Source organism: Monocercomonoides exilis (genome assembly GCF_001643675.1).
Source record: "Monocercomonoides exilis strain PA203 chromosome Unknown scaffold69-233226, whole genome shotgun sequence".
Lineage (NCBI taxonomy): Eukaryota > Preaxostyla > Oxymonadida > Polymastigidae > Monocercomonoides > Monocercomonoides exilis.
Genome location: NW_027150614.1, coordinates 144,897 through 164,018, shown reverse-complemented (window position 1 = coordinate 164,018; position 19,122 = coordinate 144,897). Strand labels below are relative to the sequence as shown.

The following is a 19,122-nucleotide window of genomic DNA, read 5'->3' as shown; positions in this document are numbered from 1 at the left end:
GAAAGTGGTATTTGACAGAAAAATAAGAAAGGCTCATAAAGATAGTTTCTCAAAAGAGAAGACGAAAGGAGCGGAGACGAAGAATAAATCTTTTTCAATTCTAACCACAATTTGTTTTGATTTCCTCCCTGAAATCAAAAATCGAAGAATGATTCAGCAGCAAATCATTAGAACGCTATATTCTTTCTCAGCATTTTCATCTGCAAACGCATCATCTTCATTCTCAACTTCTTCACTTCCCACTTCATCACCATTTTCTTTGCTTCAACTTCTTCTTTATCTTTTTAATCTTGCTTTTATTCTTGTTTATTCATCATTTTTTCATTATCTTCTCTTCTTCTTCACCTGATTCATTAACTGGCACGCTAGAAATCCCTCAGCATCCACATCCACCTCCACAAGTGATGTCAATCCCTCCTCCTCTCTACATCCTATCTGATGCAAACAAAGCAATCCTTTCCGCGCAAGTGAACTTATTTTTCTATTCTTCCTTTGTCATCATCATTTTCTGCTTCTTCTTCCACATCCTCCTCTTCCTCATCCTCCTCTTTCTTTTCTTTCTCTTCTTCTTCTTCTTCTTCTTCTTCTTCTTTCTCTTCCATTTCTCCTTCTCCTTCTTTTCCTTCTTCTTTTTTTTTCTCTCCCCTTCTCCATCTATTTCTCTTCATACTCCTTCTCCTTCTCTCTCTCTCCTTCTCAAGGATCTGCCTCTGCCTCTGTCTCTGTCTCTGCCTCTACCTCTTCCTCTGAATCTGAATCTGAGTTCGAAATGCCCCCCGCTGCAACCATTGCGTCGATTTCTGCTCCTCTCCCTCCGATTAACGAAGCACTCACGCCTTCTCTGATGACTGCGGCAATTGCTGGCTCCACATTTTTATTGTGTCATCACAGACACACAAATGGAGAGAGCGTTCTGGATCTTCTGGGAGCTGTGGAAGTGTTTGGACTGCCCCAACTTGTACTAATGTCACCAGAAAAGACGTCGCTTTTGTCTGATGCTGCATCTGCATTGAATGATAACATCTCTGCAACATTAGACACAACTCAGATTGCTTCATCCTCATCTAACTTCTTCCTTTTCCTCTTCTTTCTCTTCTTCTTCTTCTTCTTCAACACACCTCACCACCAGCATGCCCTTCACACGCAGCCCCACTCCCGCCAACGTAATCAGCCACAGCTATCTCGAGAGCAGCCGTTCAGCGGCCATCACCACTGCAGAATTTGAAAGCCATCTGGCTGTTTTCCCACTCGAACACACCAAAAGCAGGAGTGAAGCAGACAACACAAGATTTGCATATGATGCCTTTAACGTCTCAGTCATCCGCGAACAATCTGTGAGGCTGCGTGACGACGATGCGGTTTCTGATGTGCTCAGCTTCTTGTCAAGATTAGACTTCCCCACGCTGTTTATGCCATCTTACCTCACTGCCGGTCAGCTTTCTGACTCCACACGCATCAAATCCGACTTCGATGGGGAACTTCCTCTATTCACTTCAGACACATTGAGCATGCCTCCAGAAAATCAGATCAACCATTTTTTGTGAGAACCTCAGCTTCGCCTTTTCTCTCCTTTTCGCCTGCCCTAAGCCCCAGCAAATTGATTCCAGATAGTTCCCATGCAGCTTCCCCTTCCTTCTCCACCAGCTCCACACTGCTTGAAGCCCTCTACACTGCTGCCACATCCATCGCTGCGTCTGTTTCCGGCCAATCATTCCTGTCGTAGGCGCTTACTCTACTTGACCCGCTCGATCCGCTTAACCCACTCGACCAGATGTCGATTGTGGAAGCTCCGAACAGAATAGCCAGTGCCAGAAAGACAAGTGCGAATGCGAAGAGGAAGCTGATGTCTTCAGATGAGAAGTCATATGCACTGCCTTTGGAAATGGAGTCGAAAATGGCCATGGAGGATTTGAATAAGTTGGTTTCGAAGGATTTTCGTTCTTCTTCCACTTCTTCTTCAACAACTACTGCTTCTCCTTCATCGTCCTCTTCCACTTCCTCCTCAAATTCCTCGGATTGTTATTCTTCCTCCTCATCCTTTGCTCACCTCCTTTCACACACAGCATTCACTGAACTTTGTATGAAGGCAAATTTGTTTCAAGAGGAGATTAACGAGCAGTTGGAGTAACCGAGGAATACAACGAGAAGAAGGCATAGGTGTAAATTGTACCACTTTCAGTTTGCATTTTTTCAAAATTTGAATATAATAGCGTTAATCTACTCAATTTAACTAAGCGATTCAAGGAGGGAAATTTCGAAATTCGATTAAAAATTTTCTCTCTGAAATTCTAAAATTTCGACACCCATAATATTTTTATTTTGATCATATTTTATTGAAATTTCTTTTTCTTGCTTTACATAGTTCGAATGAATTAATCAATTCAATCCAACAAGATAAAATATAGTTTTTATTGTTTGTCTCGGTGAATATTTACCTATATTACTTTTTATGTTATTTATATCGATTTGATTATTTTGTATTTCACAAGTTTTCGTGCAATTATTTGTTTTCACTTTCAAGATATAATTTGTATCAACTTATATGAAAGGAATTAACATGATTGGCTAGAAAAATAATTGTAATAATAAGATTTTTATATGTATTTCATAATTATTGATTTATATTCTATTATTGGTAATGTATTCGTTGGAACTGTGTGAATTTCTGTTTATAAAAGGAGAAATGAAAAGCTGGATTGGGGCAGATGTATTTGTTAAGTGAGGTGAAAGAGCAGTTGGCATTTTGAAAGGTGAGAAAAGAAGAGGGAGATGGAGAACATTGGGATGGTGTGGAGCTTGTTGCAACAAGAGAGGGAAGATAAAGGAAGGAGATCTTTTGAATGATATTATGCAATGATTGGGATGTCGCGGGATGTCTTCGAAAATTCACAAAAAATACTTTATTTTTTGTGGATAACCTTCAAATGCTGTATTTTATTTTTTTTTAATAATCCACATTGTTATTTTCTTTTTCATTCCATCTTCTTTTTCGTTCATTGCTGTTTGCGGTTTGTTATTGTTTAAACAATTTTTCATCACTGTTTATAACAAAGCATTCACAACAAGCTCAATTATAACAATGCACACATGTTTTATTTTTTCTTTGGAAAGCTGCTGACGTTAGCCGATACAATTATAAAAGATGAAAGTGCGAATTAGTGAAAACTTGCACAAATAAAAAACAATCAATTCAATTATTCTTTATTTTTAAAGAATTTATGAAAAAAAGATAAATAAAATAGCAATGAATAAATTGGAATTTCAAATAATTTGGAAAAAAAATTGCAAAACTGGTTCTAAAAATTGCTTCTGCCTTGATCAGGAATAATATTCCACTCTTTTAACGGTGTGTGATTCGATATTTGAACTGCAGCGCTTGAATCGACTTTTTTCTTCAAAAGCAATTATTAGTGACTGTGGAAAAGTGGGTACAAATAGCATATCCAAGATTGGATCCTCTCCTTAAGACCTGAAATCAACCGTTATTTTAGCAAGCTTAAATATTTCTCCTCCAACAGATATCACTCCAACTGCCCAATCATCAAACTGAACAGCGTAATCGAAGAAGGAAGAGAATCTATCCCACTCACACTCACTGCTTTCCCTCTCCCAACCACAGAAATCTCCTTTTCCCCAACACTGATTGTCACCCCTTCGCTCACATGCTTTCCACTCAGCACCGTGATCGTCGAGCTCAGCTACGCCGTGCTTACACCCACCGCATACCCCACTGTCTTGCAAGGTGCTGACTCATTCATCCCACATAGATAGCAAGAATTATCTCCACTCACCCCAACATACCGATCCTTCATCGAGATGCTCAGCCACCACATCTTTTCTGTATGTTGAAGGATTTTACCATTATAGCACACTCTCTTCTCATCAGTATTCGTTGTGTACGATTCGTAGAACGAATTGTGAGATGAAAAAAGATTATTTCCATCTGAAAAATACACATCGTGGTTACCTGGAGGGTATTCAAGGCAAATACATTCACAAAATAAAATGAAATAACAATTGCATCCATTACTTAGTGCTGTTGCTTGATTAGGTTCAAATCCCATTCCTCCACCATGTGACGAAGCTGAACAGGAGATGAACTGTGCGTTCATCATTTTGAATGCTGAGGAATATTCGAGCAATACATACCTCCCTCGTCTGATGCAGTCAATGAACATGAAGCAAAACGGCAATCAAAAGCACATTCACTTTCTCCTTTTCGATTTTCCTCTACAAAACAGTCAGGTTCCGAAACCTGAAAAGAATACAAAGCCTTCCTCCATATCAATTTGCTTTACAATTCTGAAATACGCATTCACTGATCCGAGCACATGTTGAAACAGAGCTGACGTACATTCCTCCTCCATATTGATTTTGTGCAGTACAATTACAAAACACATTATTTTCGATATACACAGATTTGATTGTATGACACATAATTCCACCTCCACGACGATTCGCAAAACATCCATTGAATATACAATTCGAAACGAAAAGTTCTCCAGAACTGAGATTATACATGCAGATCGCCCCTCCACTCGATATTCCGTCTGAAACAGAATCGTCAGATCCAGTTGCCCTCGACCCGTTCCACTCGCACCAAACAAATGAATTTACTCCATCTTCTGTTGTGTTTTGTCTCCCTGGCTTCAATGGGTTTTCTTTGCTTCCAATGAATTCAATATTTCTTGTCCGACAATGCCCAATAAATGAGGTGTTTGAGGCTGTCAAAGAAGCCAAGGGGTTGTTCAGAGAAGGAACAATTCCGACATCATATGCATCACAGACTGATGAGAATGAGCTGCTGCTCAAAAAACATGTGGTTTGGGTTGACGTAGTTGTTGAAGGCGAACATGCCTCATTTGCAGTTGAAATATAAAAAAATGATAATTTGGAGAGGAATACAAGAGGAAAAGAGGGTGAAGCGAAATATTGGCAAAAAGATGAGTAATAAAATTCATTCACAGAAATTCTTCCTTTTCCTTCTCCTCCTTCCCCATGCCTCTTGACGCCATGTCAAAAAATATCCCATTGAGCTTGAATTCACTTTTTTCTGCCTCTTCTTCTGCTGCTGCTTCCGAAAAGATTTTTGTAAAAATAAATTTAACAAAAATTTCTTTTCCCGTTCGCTCCATTTTTTTCTGCCTGGCTCATTCTGCCAAACACTCTTCGGTTGCCCATTTCTCCCAATTTTTCCCAGGACTGTCCCAGAAAAAAGTACTGTTTCCATGTCCCATGTTTCATGCTCCCCCGGCGCTTCTGGCAACACCTGATCGCATCACACATCAATCAAATCAAAAATTCAAAAATACAAATAAAAAATAGAACATGAAGAAAATGAACAAACAAGAATAAAATACCTCCACAATTCTTCATTTCCATTCACTCCCCTCATCCTCTGTTTGTTTCTCTTCAAGTAACTCTCCTCTACGTCATCCACTCCAAGCACCACACACACCACGCCTTCGCTTTTCATATCCAATTCCAAATAAAAAAATTAAATGTTGTTTTCGCTCGCTCTTCTATTGCCCATTCAACTTCACTCTCACCATTCTTCTCTTCTCATCTTCCTCCATCCAGTCCTCAATCCAAATAAATGCAGTTGACACACGATCTTCATTTTGTTACAAACCTTTCAAATGTAGTTCAAATAAAATTAGAGATAAAACAGCATGAAAAAAGTCTATAAGCAATTAAAATTTATTTGCATTCTTGCACACGTTTATTTACGTTATTGCTTCGAAGGTGTGATAGCAATATTACACATTATTTTATTAAAACGGTAGCATCCTGAATTTATTGAATTTTTATAAATAAGCAACGAAAAAAGTAATATAGGTTAATATTCATCGAGACAAACAATAAAAACTATATTTTATCTTGTTGGATTGAATTGATTAATTCATTCGAACTATGTAAAGCAAGAAAAAGAAATTTCAATAAAATATGATCAAAATAAAAATATTATGGGTGTCGAAATTTTAGAATTTCAGAGAGAAAATTTTTAATCGAATTTCGAAATTTCCCTCCTTGAATCGCTTAGTTAAATTGAGTAGATAAACGCTATTATATTCAAATTTTGAAAAAATGCAAACTGAAAGTGGTACAATTTTCACCTATGCCGAGAAGAATGATACAGAAAGTGCTGGAGAGGAATCAAGCAACTTCAGAGACATTTCAAAAGGAGAGTATTTATGAAGCAGAGTGGAAATGGAAGGAAGATGAGGAAAGAATGGAAAAGGAAGCGGGAAGGACAAGTGATGAGAAGAATAAAGAGAAAAAAGACTGGTTCGAATTAGTTTTATTCATTGATTATCGATTTCATTGTATTTCATTCAACGTTTGATGAAGAAACCGAATCGAAAAGAAAGGACTGATACATTGTAATGATATTTCAGTTGAAGAAAAAAATAAAGTGAAGAAAACCAATAACTTTAATTAGTTAAAAGTTATTAAATCTATAATGAGATACAATCTTTTTTCACAAACTGTTTCAATTAAGTTTTTCAAAGTATTTTTTATTTATTAGGATAGTTTAGCAAGTTGAAAAACTTGGCATTTTCCTTTTACAGTTTTATTTTTAATTTTTCACATTTTTTTTTGATACTTGATCATGAAAATTCTTTATCATCAAAAACATTAAAAAGGTATGCTTTTTTTCATGTGAACAAATAAAACAAATATATATGACAGAGATAAAAGCTAAATACTTATGAAATATTAATTTAACTTTTTGATCATAGAATACCACAATATATATTATTTTTTCGATTTTTGATCTTTTTTTATGATATCAAAAAAAACCACCCATTTGAAAAAAACAAAGAGATTATCTTCATCATCAGAAGTGTCACAATTTCACACAGCTTGCTTATCAATTTGCTTGACAGTTTTTGACAAACCGAATATTCGAAAATGAAATGAAAAAGATGTTATTGCAATTCTTTGTCAATTTTTCAATTTTTATTCGATGAATTATATATTTCAAAACTTGTGAAAGCTTTTAAAAAAGATTTTTATCCAAAGAAATCTAATTCAAATTGTGTTATTTGAGAAGCATCAAATATTTCAACTTATGAAAACACAATTTTTATTTTATTTTATTTTTTTTTTTTTTTTGAATTTTTTTCAAACAAAAATAACAAAAGCAATTTTCTTCAAATCCCAAAACGATAAATCTCAGATTTTTTTGATATAACAAAACAAGCAAAAATAATTCTGAACATGGTTGTGACCATTTATTCAATCAAAAAAATGCATATTCAATGCTTTTTAAAAACGGCCAGTAGATTTAAGTTTTTCAAGGTTATTTCAAAATTACATCGTTAATTCAAATTTCGTGGCTGAAACTTGAAATAACACAAATAACTTGAAATGACCAATTCATTTCACATTTTATCTATTATTGCAAATTTGATTTAGAAAATTGTAGAAAATATTTTTTGATAATTAAATTATTATGAAACTGAAAATAAATATATTGGTTTTATCTTGTGACGTGGAAAAATTTGTCACGTCCGTTAAAAATAGAAAGTATGGTAAGATGAAACATATTGGGTCCCGATTTTTGTCGTGAAATAATATGAATATATCACCAAATTTGAAACCCTCTAATGAAAACATTCTTCGAATGATGTTTTAAGTTTAGAAAAATTATGTTTTTTTTTGTTGAAAAACCCTATCAAAACATTATTAAAAATCATTATCACTCAAATGGAAAGAAAGTTTTATTCATTATTTTTTGTGTGTTTTTAAAATAACACAATAAAGATGATAAAATATCTTCAGAATATGTTCAAAACAACAATTAAACACAAGGATTTTATGATTAAAGTTAAATAAAGAAAGAAATACTAAGGAGAATGAAGAAGAAAATTTATGTTTATGTCAATTTTTGAAAATTATTGTTTTATTTTTTGTGATATTACTGAAATTCACAACTAATATGTTAGTTTATGAAACTCAACAACACATTTGTTAATCGAATTATCAACAATAGAGAATTTTTATGAAATAATTTATGATGATTTCTGAAAAATATTTCGGACCCAATAAGTTACACTTTACCGAAAGTATTACGTCAGAAGTCACTACGTCACCCAGGGTTAAAGCAATAAGTGGAATTTGTAAAAACAATTTGAAAAATCTTAATGCAACAAAAATTTGAATCATTTAATTAGAGCATCTTCAATATTTGTAATGATGAATAAATGACTGTTTGTTATGATCCAAAGCAAAAATCGAACAGAAAACTGTGAAATTCCTCGAAAAAAAAACAGATTTTTTGTTTTGTTTTTTCACCCATTAAATTAAATATATGATCCAATGAAATCAAGAGTTCAATTTTTCATTTTATAAGGCTCATAGCTATTGTTTTTAGCAATGGCTGTTAATGAAGCAAATAACAAATATATTTTCTTTGAAGAAAATTTCGTTGCAATTCATATTTGAATCATCTCAGAAATGATTTAATGTAAATTTTCGATCGCTGCACAGAATCACATTGCAACAATTATTCATAGGCAAATGCAAAGTTTATTGTTTATTAATATATATCTTGTTTTCCTTATGTTTGTTTTTGAATTTTGTTTTTCAAATTAAATAGGAAATGCTTTTTTCCGTTTTTAACTCAGAGCGTGAGTTGAAACAAAAAATAACAAAGTGGAGGATACACGTGTATTTTCATGCTCATTGACTTCAAACTTTCTTACAAATAATTATGGTGGATGAATGTTTTGTCACACTGTTCCAGCTTTCAAAATGGGAAGCATTCAGTTAATTTCTTGCTCTGCAACTGCATTTGGAGGAGGATTTCATTTGGAGCCATACAAACAAACAGCACCATCTGATGGGATTTATTGATATTTTCTTTTCTTCCATGAATGCAAATGCAGAACAACTTCAATTCCATACGGGCATGATGTTGAATACGTTGATTATTACAATGTCTATTTGAATTCTGGAAATCCGTTCTATGAATGTTACACCACAAACACAGATGAGAAGAGGATCTGCTTTGCATACAATTATGCAAATGAACAAAAATGGACATATGACGAAATATCAAAAAAGGATTAGCTGAAGAGAGGGATTCTTAACCGATTTGTGGCAGTGGGTGGTGGAGGTGAAGAAGATCTGTGTGGACTGGATGAGCCAACTGCATGCAGAACCATTGGTGTTGCAGTTGAAAAGAGCGTGATCCAGGTGAGTCTGTCAGTCACGCTGATGGAAGTGAATCACACAAGCGAGACAACTACGATTGATATTGGAACAAAGAAGATTTCAATCATTGGGGCTGGTAAAGAGAAAAGTTCGATTGGAACAGGGGCACTTTCGTCAACTGGAGCGCAGTTTAGTGTGTCAACAGTTCATCTTGGTTTATTGCACATGAAGATTGATTGCAACTCAAATGCAAGTCCTTCTTCGCCGAGTGAGGTTATGGCGTCTGATGGAGGTGGGTCACTCTTATTGGAGGATGTTGTGATTGCTACAAGTAATACAGGGGAATATGTGATGTCGTCGTCAGTGTTTGTGGTGCAGTTATCGCAGCTATCGATGATTGATGTGGAGATCACAAAAAAGAATATTTCATAATCATTGTCCTCTGAGCTTGATCAATCTTTTTCATTCTCTTCATCTGTATTGTTCTTATCGTTGATAATATTGGGAGATAGCGTGCTGGAGAATGTTGAGGCGAAGAATGTGAAGTTGACGAGCGGAGATGGGGTGGTTGCAGCAAAGGCAGTGGAAGCAGGAAAGTCATTTGCCATGCAGAGCACAAGAGCAAAGGAGGGGCAGAATTTATGTGCATTGGAGAGAGACGATCCTGCTAGAAATTTTTGTCTTTAATTTTTGATGATATTTGATTTGAATAGAGAAAGAAATTGACCACAAAAAGAACTTTATTTTCTGATTTGAAGAAACTCAATTAATCAACTAAAAACTGTAAAAATCTCAACTGTAATACTCAATAATTTTTTGCTTTAGCATGGTGCAGATATATTCTGTTTTATATTCAATTAAAAAATTTGACAGAAGAAAGATATCAAATAGTGCAACATCAATAATAAAAAATATGACTTTATTGTGAAATTTATTTATGATCTTTAACAATTCTTTTTCATATAGAATAATATATCATAATGAAATCAATTTTTTCTTTTTATTTTATTAATACGGCGTATATAAGGAAAATATTTGAAAGAATAAATGTCAAAAATACTTTCATAAAATAAGCAATCATGAAATGAAAAGTTAATTAAGAAAGCACAACGATGTTTTAATATTAATCACATATCAAAATGTATGAAGTCATTAAAAGGACTGAGTTGATATAAAGAATATTTAAAAGAAGGCAAATTCTCTCCAATAAACGAGTTAACAGTTTTTAATTTCATGGTCTCGAATGAAACAACAAAAAACAAAAATTTTACCTCTTGAATGTTTCTTTTGATGCTTTTCAAAACGACAGAAATGACTAAATAATAAAAAAATAATTTGTTATGGTGATACAGAAGATCAACCATTGAGTTTTCGGTTCAGAATACTAATAAAAACAAAGTTTAACAAACTTAAAAAAAAAATGAATATTAATAGCAACAAGATATAAAAAATAATAAAACTTCATTTGCATATACTCAAAAAGACTGACTTTTTTTCAAAAAATATTAGGAAAACTCAAAAAACCATTGAAAAACTAGAAATTTGTGGGTTATTTCGAAATAACTTCTAAACCTGTATGACGTGATGACCGCTGACGTGAAAATTTTCAATTCTGACATTCTTGACATAAACATTCACGTCATTGAAATTTTTCTCGAATTTTCAGAAGCATTTTTTTTCGGAAATGAATCATTGCCCATTATAATTTCATTGTCATAATTTTTAACTGAATAATTTTTCTTTTTGAAGTTTTTTTTCTTGTCAAAAACAAAAAATTATCAATTTTTATAAGTTACTGAAGTGAAGGCAAATAAGGAATATCAGATCGTCATTGACTGTCCTTGTCAGTCAGGTCACACCAAAGTCTTCATGAGTTTGATCGAAAAAGAAAAGCAATACTGTTTAGCTGAAGAGTCAAAATCGTCATTAATAAACCCTGAAATAGTTTGATATTATTTAAAATTTGAAAATTCAGATATATTTTTCTTTTTATTACGAAATCCAAGTTCAATGCATATGAAAAAAAAAAACAAAACAATTGGAAAATGTTAATTGTCAATTTGTCCAGTTCGAAATTCACTGTGAAACACCATCAGGAAAAGGTTCACTTGTTTCTTTTCTTTTTGAAAATATTTCCCATTTTCAATTTCAAAGTTATCAAACACACCAAAAAATATAACGAAATAATATCAAAGTTGTCATTTGAAATTGTTGGAGGTGAGTTGTGGATATCATATGTCATTATGAACATTGATGGTTCGCCAAAAAAAGATTGCCATAAGTACTATATCTACCCAAACAGCAAGGAAGGTTATGCTTGTGGAGTATCAGGGCGAAAAACTTATTCTTCAATTGTTAATCATAATTGCAGTTTACAAAATATTTCTTGTATTTCATCTTTCAAAAAGCAACTTGATTCTCAACCAAAGCCAAAAACTGCATCAGAGAAAAAGCTGTATGGATCCGTATCAAAAAGTCAATTACAAGAGCATTTTGCATCATTTGTGAGTCGTTGCAATATATCTTTTTTATCATGTTCATCGAAGGAAGCAAACACTTTTTTTTCATCACTAATAAAAGCAGGTCAAGAAAATCCATCAAAATCTCCCCAATCCATTTTCCCCTCTTAAACTCGTTAATCAGTGTCAGAAATCATGATGAAAGAACAAATCAGAAGAAAGGAAGAAAATATCAATAAAATCACCAATTCAGGAATTTGTCTCATGATGGATGGAGCAAATGTTGCTGGCAATCAATACACTGTTGTTACAGTTTCACAGTTGAACATCAATTCAACACCATTTTTCTGGGGATTATACGAATCCTGCGGATCAACATCAGAATACGAGAAGTTGGTTCATTCATTAATATTGGAATTTCATAAGCATAACGCAGTGGTAAGGAGCATTTGCACAGATGGGTGTGCGTTTCAAAAGAAAGCAATTGAACAATTATCAACAAATAATTCCTTCAAATCAGTTGCTGTTGATTCTGTTTTAACAATAAATCCGGTATTTTTATATTGTTGCAATCATCTAACGGATTTAGTGATTCATCATTCTTTCAGCAAAGTTCATTTTATACGTGATTTAAAAAGACTAATGTCAAAATTTTTTTGAAAAGTTCCTTTTGTTTATTTTTCGAATAAAATTAAAATTTCTTTTTCTATCAAATATCTATTCCCACTCACCAAATTTCGCTGTCATGAAAATAAAATCTTTACAATGTTATTATTTTCATTCAAGAAAAGTTTCGTGAAAAGGAACAGTAAATTGATTGAAATGTGAAAAATTTTCTGTATTTGAAAATTAAACAAGGAACTTTTTAAAAAAATTTTGACAAATACTGGAATTTGCTCAGCAAGCAAATTTAAAAAAAACCAGACATCTTTTCAAAAAAAGAATACCAACATTTATTTCCACGAGATGGAAAAGTCTGTATGAATTGTGCTCATTTATTAGAAAAAATCGAGAAATTATCCAAAAAGAAAATCTGCTGAATGATGGAACATTATGTAATATCATGAAAGCAGAAGTATTTCTTTTCCCCCTTCACCTTTTGCAATTAAAATTTGAAAGTGATAAAACAAAACTATCTTTTGTTTTCCCTTTATTGCTTGAAGCATTTGGATATTTGTTTTTTTTTTTTTGACTGAGCATCCCTTTTTTTTTTGTTAATAAATGGCACAATGCGATTGTCAACGTGATAGTGTATTTGCATAACTATTTTTTCACTGGTAATAGAGGCATCACAATACCGTTATCATTTGCATTTACTCCTATTGGTTTTCAACTCTGCAGAAGAGGAGAATTTACATCGCTTTATTTCAATTCGCCTAAATGATTTACTGAAAAATACAATAACAGTTCAAATCCTTATAATTCATACACAAAACATCACACTTTTTCATTTCTCTTTTCATAAACAGCAGCTTGTCACTCAGAAGCTCAATCTTTTTATGCTTCTTCTGAAAATGATGACCAATTTTCTCTATTCAATTCTTCAATGATCAAAACAAAGGTTTCATTGTTGGCAAATGACATCCAAGAAGGGGCAATGAAAAGATTGAATGAAAAACAATTTGATGGAGATGTCAACATTTTTTCACATTTTGGATCATCAATGGAAAATGATGATGATGATGAAGAAAGCCCCAAAACCTCAGATCACAATGAATTTTCTTCAATTCTTGAGCTGATAACGGAAATTGAAAAAGAAAATTTTATTATTCAAAAAGACATAGCAGGCAATGAAGAAGGATCAGAATCGCTAATTGAAGGAGATGAATTTGGATTGTTTCTTGCGGAAGAAAATGATGAAGGCGATGAGTACGTTCCAAGGACATGTGAAATCTTTTCTTCTGAAAATCCTTAATCTTTTTCATCTTCGTCTTCGTCTTGTTCAGCTTCAATATCTCTTTCCACACACACATCAGTAACAGCATCATTCAATTCATTTGAAAGAAGTCATGCAATTTCTTCAGAAAGGCAAGTTGAACAAACTCTTGTTCAACGTAACAAAAAAATGAAACCAGTGATCGTTTTGATGATGAATGCTGCAATTTTGAGTTCAACGATGAAAACGAATGCGATACATATGTTGAAGAATTATTTTCTTCTGGAAAAAATCAGATTTGTTGTGATATGAACGTATTTAAAGAAAAGGAATTGTTGAAAAAGGTTGAAAATTCTATCACAAAGGACTGGGGGCCACGCCTGTTTGATTCCTTTATGAAATATTCCAAAACAACATTTCAAACGCTGGATGAAAATGCGATTCAAAATTTAAACTTACTATTTCAAAGACAAATGCATTCCTGCCCTGAACTTGTCTATGAAGAAGATCCCGAGGTTTATTACAAAGCCTTCGCTTCAGATGGCGACATTCCAATCCTGTTTTCCGGATTATGCTTGACTTTAATTGATTCTCCTCGCAGCGAGGCCAGCTGTGAAAGAATTATCTCAAGGATGCGTTTCATATTGGGAGACAAAAGACATTCGATATGCACAAAGACATTGGACGCACTGTTGAAATTGTAGGTCTATATTTCTTATTTGCACACATCAACATTTCAAATAATTTTTAATGCATTTCATTTTATATCAAAACGAAGACGAATGAGAAATAATACGAGCTATTCATTTATTAATCTTAAAAAACACTGAAATGAACGAAGGTAATATTTTGAAAACTGTGGAATGAATAATTTCATATCGTTTCGTTTCTTTTATTGCATTCACATATTACAAATTTCAGGGTTTTATCTTTTTCTTTTTTTCAATTCACCTCTTAAGTTTTTCTCATTTCATGCACTTTGGATAAAGTGTTTTCACAAAAAATGCACTATCAAAGGCAGATGATACAAATAAGATGAACCAGCAGATGGTGGCAGTCTGATTGTTCAGCAGTGGCGAGTCGATATTTGTCATAGAGCAGTTGGTGATGGAGAAGGAAAAGGCAGGGAAGGTGGTGGAGGAGAGGATACAGCTGGCGGAGGTGGATGAAGAAGTTATGGAGGTGATGGTGGTTGTGTTGAGATTGATGGAAGGAGACTGATCGGAAAGGCGGAAAAGAATAAAGATCACAGAAATTAAACTTTTACAGAATACATCTTTTATCAGTAATTTTATAGATAATGAAGATGAAAATGAAATAAAAGCAGAAACAGACGGAGAAGAAGAAAAAGAAAAGAAGAAGAGGAGTAAAAGAAGAAGAGAAAGAGGAGGAGGAAGAGGAAGAGGAAGAGGAAGAGGAAGAGGAAGAGGAAGAGGAAGAGAAAGAGAAAGAGGAAGAAGAAGAAGAAGAAGTTGATAATGATGATGAAGATGAAGGAAAAGAGGAATATGAATGTGATGATGATAATAATAATTGATCAAATGGAGATTCAGCTTTGTCTGTTGAGAAATAAAGCAGATCAGAAAAGTATTCATCCATTTCGCCTTCTTCCATCTCTCCTTCAGCTGACATTCTATTCGATGTGAAGTAGAAAAAGGCGAAGAATAAGGTGAAGAAGAAATGGAAGGAAATAAGGTTTTGAAAGAAGAAGGAATAAATGAAACATAAGTTGGAGAACAAAAATGAACATTGAGTAGAGGCGAAAGATTTTGCATACCATTTAATAAAGAGAGTGAAGAAATGGAAGAGAGAGAAGAGGGAAAAGCAGAAGGAGATTAAGATCAAATAGCAATTGATTCTTCCTCCATCTTCTCGTCTCCCTCATTCTGTTTCTTCAATATCTTATTCCCAACCAATCTCTTAAAGAAACTTGGCGAGCCAGCTCTTTCTTTATGTTCTGCAGCATGCCCGCTCCGCTTCTTGCCTTTTGTTGTTCTGCTTTCTCCAGCTCCAGCTTTTGCATCTCCAGAACATCCTCAGCTGAGAAAGGCATTTCACTCTGAATATCGTTTCAAAAAATGTTATTATTAAAAAAGCAAAAAGATTCGTTTAATTGGTATGTTTATTTTCAGAAATAACAAACAAAATTGAATAAAGAACGTTTTATTTAAATGTTTTCCTTTTGAAAACATTTTTAATCACAGGCTTATTAAAAATAAAAAAAACAAAAGAAATGCCAAAATGTTTGCTTATTAAATAATAGTTTATGAACATAATTACGAAAGAAATTGAACAATGAGAAAAAATAAGTCTGGAAATAAAGCAAACTTTGCAAACATCGATACAGCATCGATATATCTATAACCAAATAATGAACAATTCTTTGAACTTTCGCGACTCTCATCCAAATGGTTGAATAGAACCGTGGTCTGATAGAGGAAGTTGCCTTGTACCTCACTCAAAACGTCCTCCATTTGTTTCGTTACCAAACTTGTTATCTTTTGAGCAGTCCCAGAAAAATGCGTGTGATGATTGATTACAAGCGCAACTGACTTGAAGAACAAACAGAACCAAATTGCAACTTCAGTGAAGAGGAGCGTTGCGCGAGTGAGCTCCGGTGTGTTGGTTGTGGTTGTTACCATCTTTCTGTCAAGAAACAGAATGGAGTGTAATGGTTGAAAACAAGAAAGTGATGATGAGGAAAGTGATGATGTTGATTGTGATTGTGCTTTCAAGTTGGTTGAGGAATGCCACTGGATGTGATAGCGATGGTACTTGTTCCATTTCCTGTGGTTTTTGTGTCAACTTCGCTGAAGGTGAGTGTTTGAATGGGAATAAACGCTGAAGTGAGGAGGGTGAAGAGGCGTCTTGGGAATCTGTCATGCGAACAAGAGCGAATTCAATTGTTCCATATGGGCTTTGCTATGTTTTTCCACAGGCATCGACATCACTTCCGCCATTTGCAACGATTTTGTTCTGGTTAATGATCGGAAGCCATCCATTGAATTCATCATTGTCAGCTGTTTTATTATTCCAGACTCTTTTTGTTGTGGTTGTTGAGCCACATTGCTGGAAAAGAGATTGGGTGATGCTGCTGCCATTGAAGAATACATCGTTTCCTCTGCCACTAGAAGCGGTGTTGCCATCGAAAAAACAAAATGTGATGAATTTCATTCCATTAATCCAGGAAGAAGTTCCATCAAAGAATATTCCTGCTCCACCGTAAGTGGAAAAAGAAGTAAGAATATTATTAACCAATTGATACTCATTGATTGAAAGCTGACTTAGTTTTATTTGAGGAGGCCAATTGAAAGTCAATGATCCCGAAGCATCACTTCCTGAGTTTGAAATACACTGACATTCAGATTACAGGAGTTGAGCATCCGAAAGAGTGTTATTGATTCCAAAATCCCAACCAGTTCCACACCAATTTGTAATTGAACAATTTTCGACCCTGTTTTCTGAGATAGTCCAATCGGCATTTGATTGTGGATGCAATATCAAAACTGTTCCTCCATGAGCTGCAGTGCAACTTGTGAAATTGGATTTTGTGATGTCAATTTTCAACAATTCTTGACAAAACTACGCTCTGCCACGGTATGTACCTGCAATTGAACAATTGAAAAATGAACAAGAAGTAATTGTGAAACTTGCAATTGTGCAAGCAATTTTTAGAGAACCACATTGATCTCCTGTGCAATTTGAATCACTCCACTCGTACCTTTCGAAAAAATGACTGTTCCTATCAAAAGTGACCATTCTTAGCGTTTTTCTTTGAGATTCTGTTCCAACATACACAGCAGATGTATTAGAAGAAGATCGATAAGGTGAAAGAAGTTGGTTGCACAAACAAGCAGAAAGAAGGAATGCAGTAGTATAGAGGCAGAAATAGATACGTAGGAGAAGATGAAAAATAGAAGCTAACAAGGAAAAATACAATGAAAAAGTTTATCTTTAAGAAAATACAAAGAATATTCATATTAAAGAAGCACCAAGCTTTAACAAAAAACCGTCTGCATTATAGAAATATATGTGTGAATTATATCGTTTGAAATAAAAAAAATTGATTGAAAAAAGAAAAATGAAAGGAATTTCAAAAGTTTCAAACTGTTGAAGTGATAAATAGCATTTTTATATCTGATAAAAAAATATTGTGCAAGAACAAAATCCGCGTTATTGCACAATCCATGTGTAACAAATTTTATTTAAAAAAATAATTCGAAAATTCCAACAGAAATAAATTTATGGGATATGAAAAAAATCAATTTTTAATAAACTCAAAAACAAAAAAGAACAAATAAAATTCAAAAAATAAAAACTCATACAAAAATAATCATTCTCTCTTCAATAAAAATAAAAAAAAAAATAATAATAAAAAACACTAGAAAATTACTGACGGACGTGAAAAATTTTTTTCAACACGTCATACAGGTTTAATAACTTCATTATTTCATAATTTGTCAAATATTTCACATTTCATATATTGTCGTATTGTGATAACTAAATTTTTTGGGAGTTATTCATCATTGTTTATTTGCTTATTACTGATCGATTTGAGTTTCAATTATTAATAACAATTAATAATTTGTGAATTTAAGATTTTTAATGTCCCCAACAAAATGGTACAATTCAGACCTATGCCTGTTCTGGAAAAAAGAATAGAGTTCATTAATAATTATTCTTGTGTAGTTTTTTTATCCGGACATTTTTTTTAATCCGTACATTTTTTTATTGGTGTATCTCACTAAATAAAAACTAAAAACAAAAAAAGCATATTGCACCAGGTTTGAGCACGTATTAAATGTTCATTCAATAAAAAATTTTTTGTCAATTTTTGTATTTGATGAAGATCTTGAGAATTTTTAATTTATTTTTGATCATTTGTTTTGCTCGTTTTGAATCGACTCTCTTTTTCTGTCAGTCTTTAGCTACTGGACCATAAATCATTCATTATTATCTTTAATAATTTCAAATCTTTTTTGTTTTTTCTAATTTTTTCACGAGTTTTTCGCATTTCATTGTTTTTGAAGAAAATTATAAAAAACTCATATTTTCTCAACTGTTTTTTGTTATTTCAATAAAAATATTTATATTTTGTGCAAATTGGATATAAGTGCATTGCTACTCAAAATTGTTTGTTTTACACCAAAAATTATTCAACATCGAAAAAGTTTAATTCAAAGTCGGAAAACTTTCATTCGAAGTCAAAAAAGTTTCAATCAAAGTCGAAAACTTTCATTCGAAGTCGAAACCTTGACAAAAAAATGAACGATTAATATGGAAAATTCAATTGAAGTGGATCTTTGTTCTTTTGTTTTTGTGAATATTATGAGCAATGTGTGTGTTGTTGATTTATGCAAAATTTGAGAATTTAAATTCAAAATAAACTCTTTTATAAACTCTAGACAAATTTTTTAACATATGTTTCCTTCCGTATTAAATGAATATTTTGATCTGAAAAACTCGAAATATGAAATCCAATTTTGCATTCATCATTCTTCATAAATTGTGAAAAAATATGAATAAAAATTTTATTCTAATCTTTTGAAAAGCAATGCATTTCAATTGAAATATAATAAAAATATGTCATTATATCTCTCATATTTTAAATTTTTTGTAATTGGA

At 33.1% G+C, this 19,122-nt stretch overlaps 6 protein-coding genes across 6 annotated transcripts; 3 read left to right on the top strand and 3 right to left on the bottom strand.

Moving 5' to 3' along the window:
- Positions 1 to 769: 769 nt before the first annotated feature.
- On the top strand, positions 770 to 1,544 carry MONOS_13820 (uncharacterized protein; the record flags this gene model as incomplete). The annotated part of the gene is made up of 2 exons (XM_067866559.1): positions 770 to 990; positions 1,049 to 1,544. 2 exons carry the CDS (start codon positions 770 to 772, stop codon positions 1,542 to 1,544), a joined length of 717 nt encoding a protein of 238 aa, XP_067718921.1.
- Positions 1,545 to 1,665: 121 nt separating this feature from the next.
- On the bottom strand, positions 1,666 to 1,902 carry MONOS_13819 (uncharacterized protein; the record flags this gene model as incomplete). The annotated part of the gene is made up of 1 exon (XM_067866557.1): positions 1,666 to 1,902. One exon carries the CDS (start codon positions 1,900 to 1,902, stop codon positions 1,666 to 1,668), a length of 237 nt encoding a protein of 78 aa, XP_067718920.1.
- A 1,560-nt stretch (positions 1,903 to 3,462) lies between these two features.
- Positions 3,463 to 4,115, bottom strand: MONOS_13818 (uncharacterized protein; the record flags this gene model as incomplete). Its single annotated transcript, XM_067866556.1, has 3 exons — positions 3,463 to 3,745; positions 3,802 to 3,967; positions 4,031 to 4,115. The coding sequence occupies 3 exons, from the start codon at positions 4,113 to 4,115 to the stop codon at positions 3,463 to 3,465; spliced, it is 534 nt and encodes a 177-aa protein (XP_067718919.1).
- A 404-nt stretch (positions 4,116 to 4,519) lies between these two features.
- On the top strand, positions 4,520 to 4,879 carry MONOS_13817 (uncharacterized protein; the record flags this gene model as incomplete). The annotated part of the gene is made up of 1 exon (XM_067866555.1): positions 4,520 to 4,879. The coding sequence occupies one exon, from the start codon at positions 4,520 to 4,522 to the stop codon at positions 4,877 to 4,879; it is 360 nt and encodes a 119-aa protein (XP_067718918.1).
- A 224-nt stretch (positions 4,880 to 5,103) lies between these two features.
- On the bottom strand, positions 5,104 to 5,476 carry MONOS_13816 (uncharacterized protein; the record flags this gene model as incomplete). Its single annotated transcript, XM_067866554.1, has 2 exons — positions 5,104 to 5,269; positions 5,361 to 5,476. The coding sequence occupies 2 exons, from the start codon at positions 5,474 to 5,476 to the stop codon at positions 5,104 to 5,106; spliced, it is 282 nt and encodes a 93-aa protein (XP_067718917.1).
- Positions 5,477 to 9,225: 3,749 nt separating this feature from the next.
- MONOS_13815 (uncharacterized protein) lies at positions 9,226 to 9,594 on the top strand (the record flags this gene model as incomplete). Its single annotated transcript, XM_067866553.1, has 1 exon — positions 9,226 to 9,594. The coding sequence occupies one exon, from the start codon at positions 9,226 to 9,228 to the stop codon at positions 9,592 to 9,594; it is 369 nt and encodes a 122-aa protein (XP_067718916.1).
- Between the last annotated feature and the right edge of the window lie 9,528 nt (positions 9,595 to 19,122).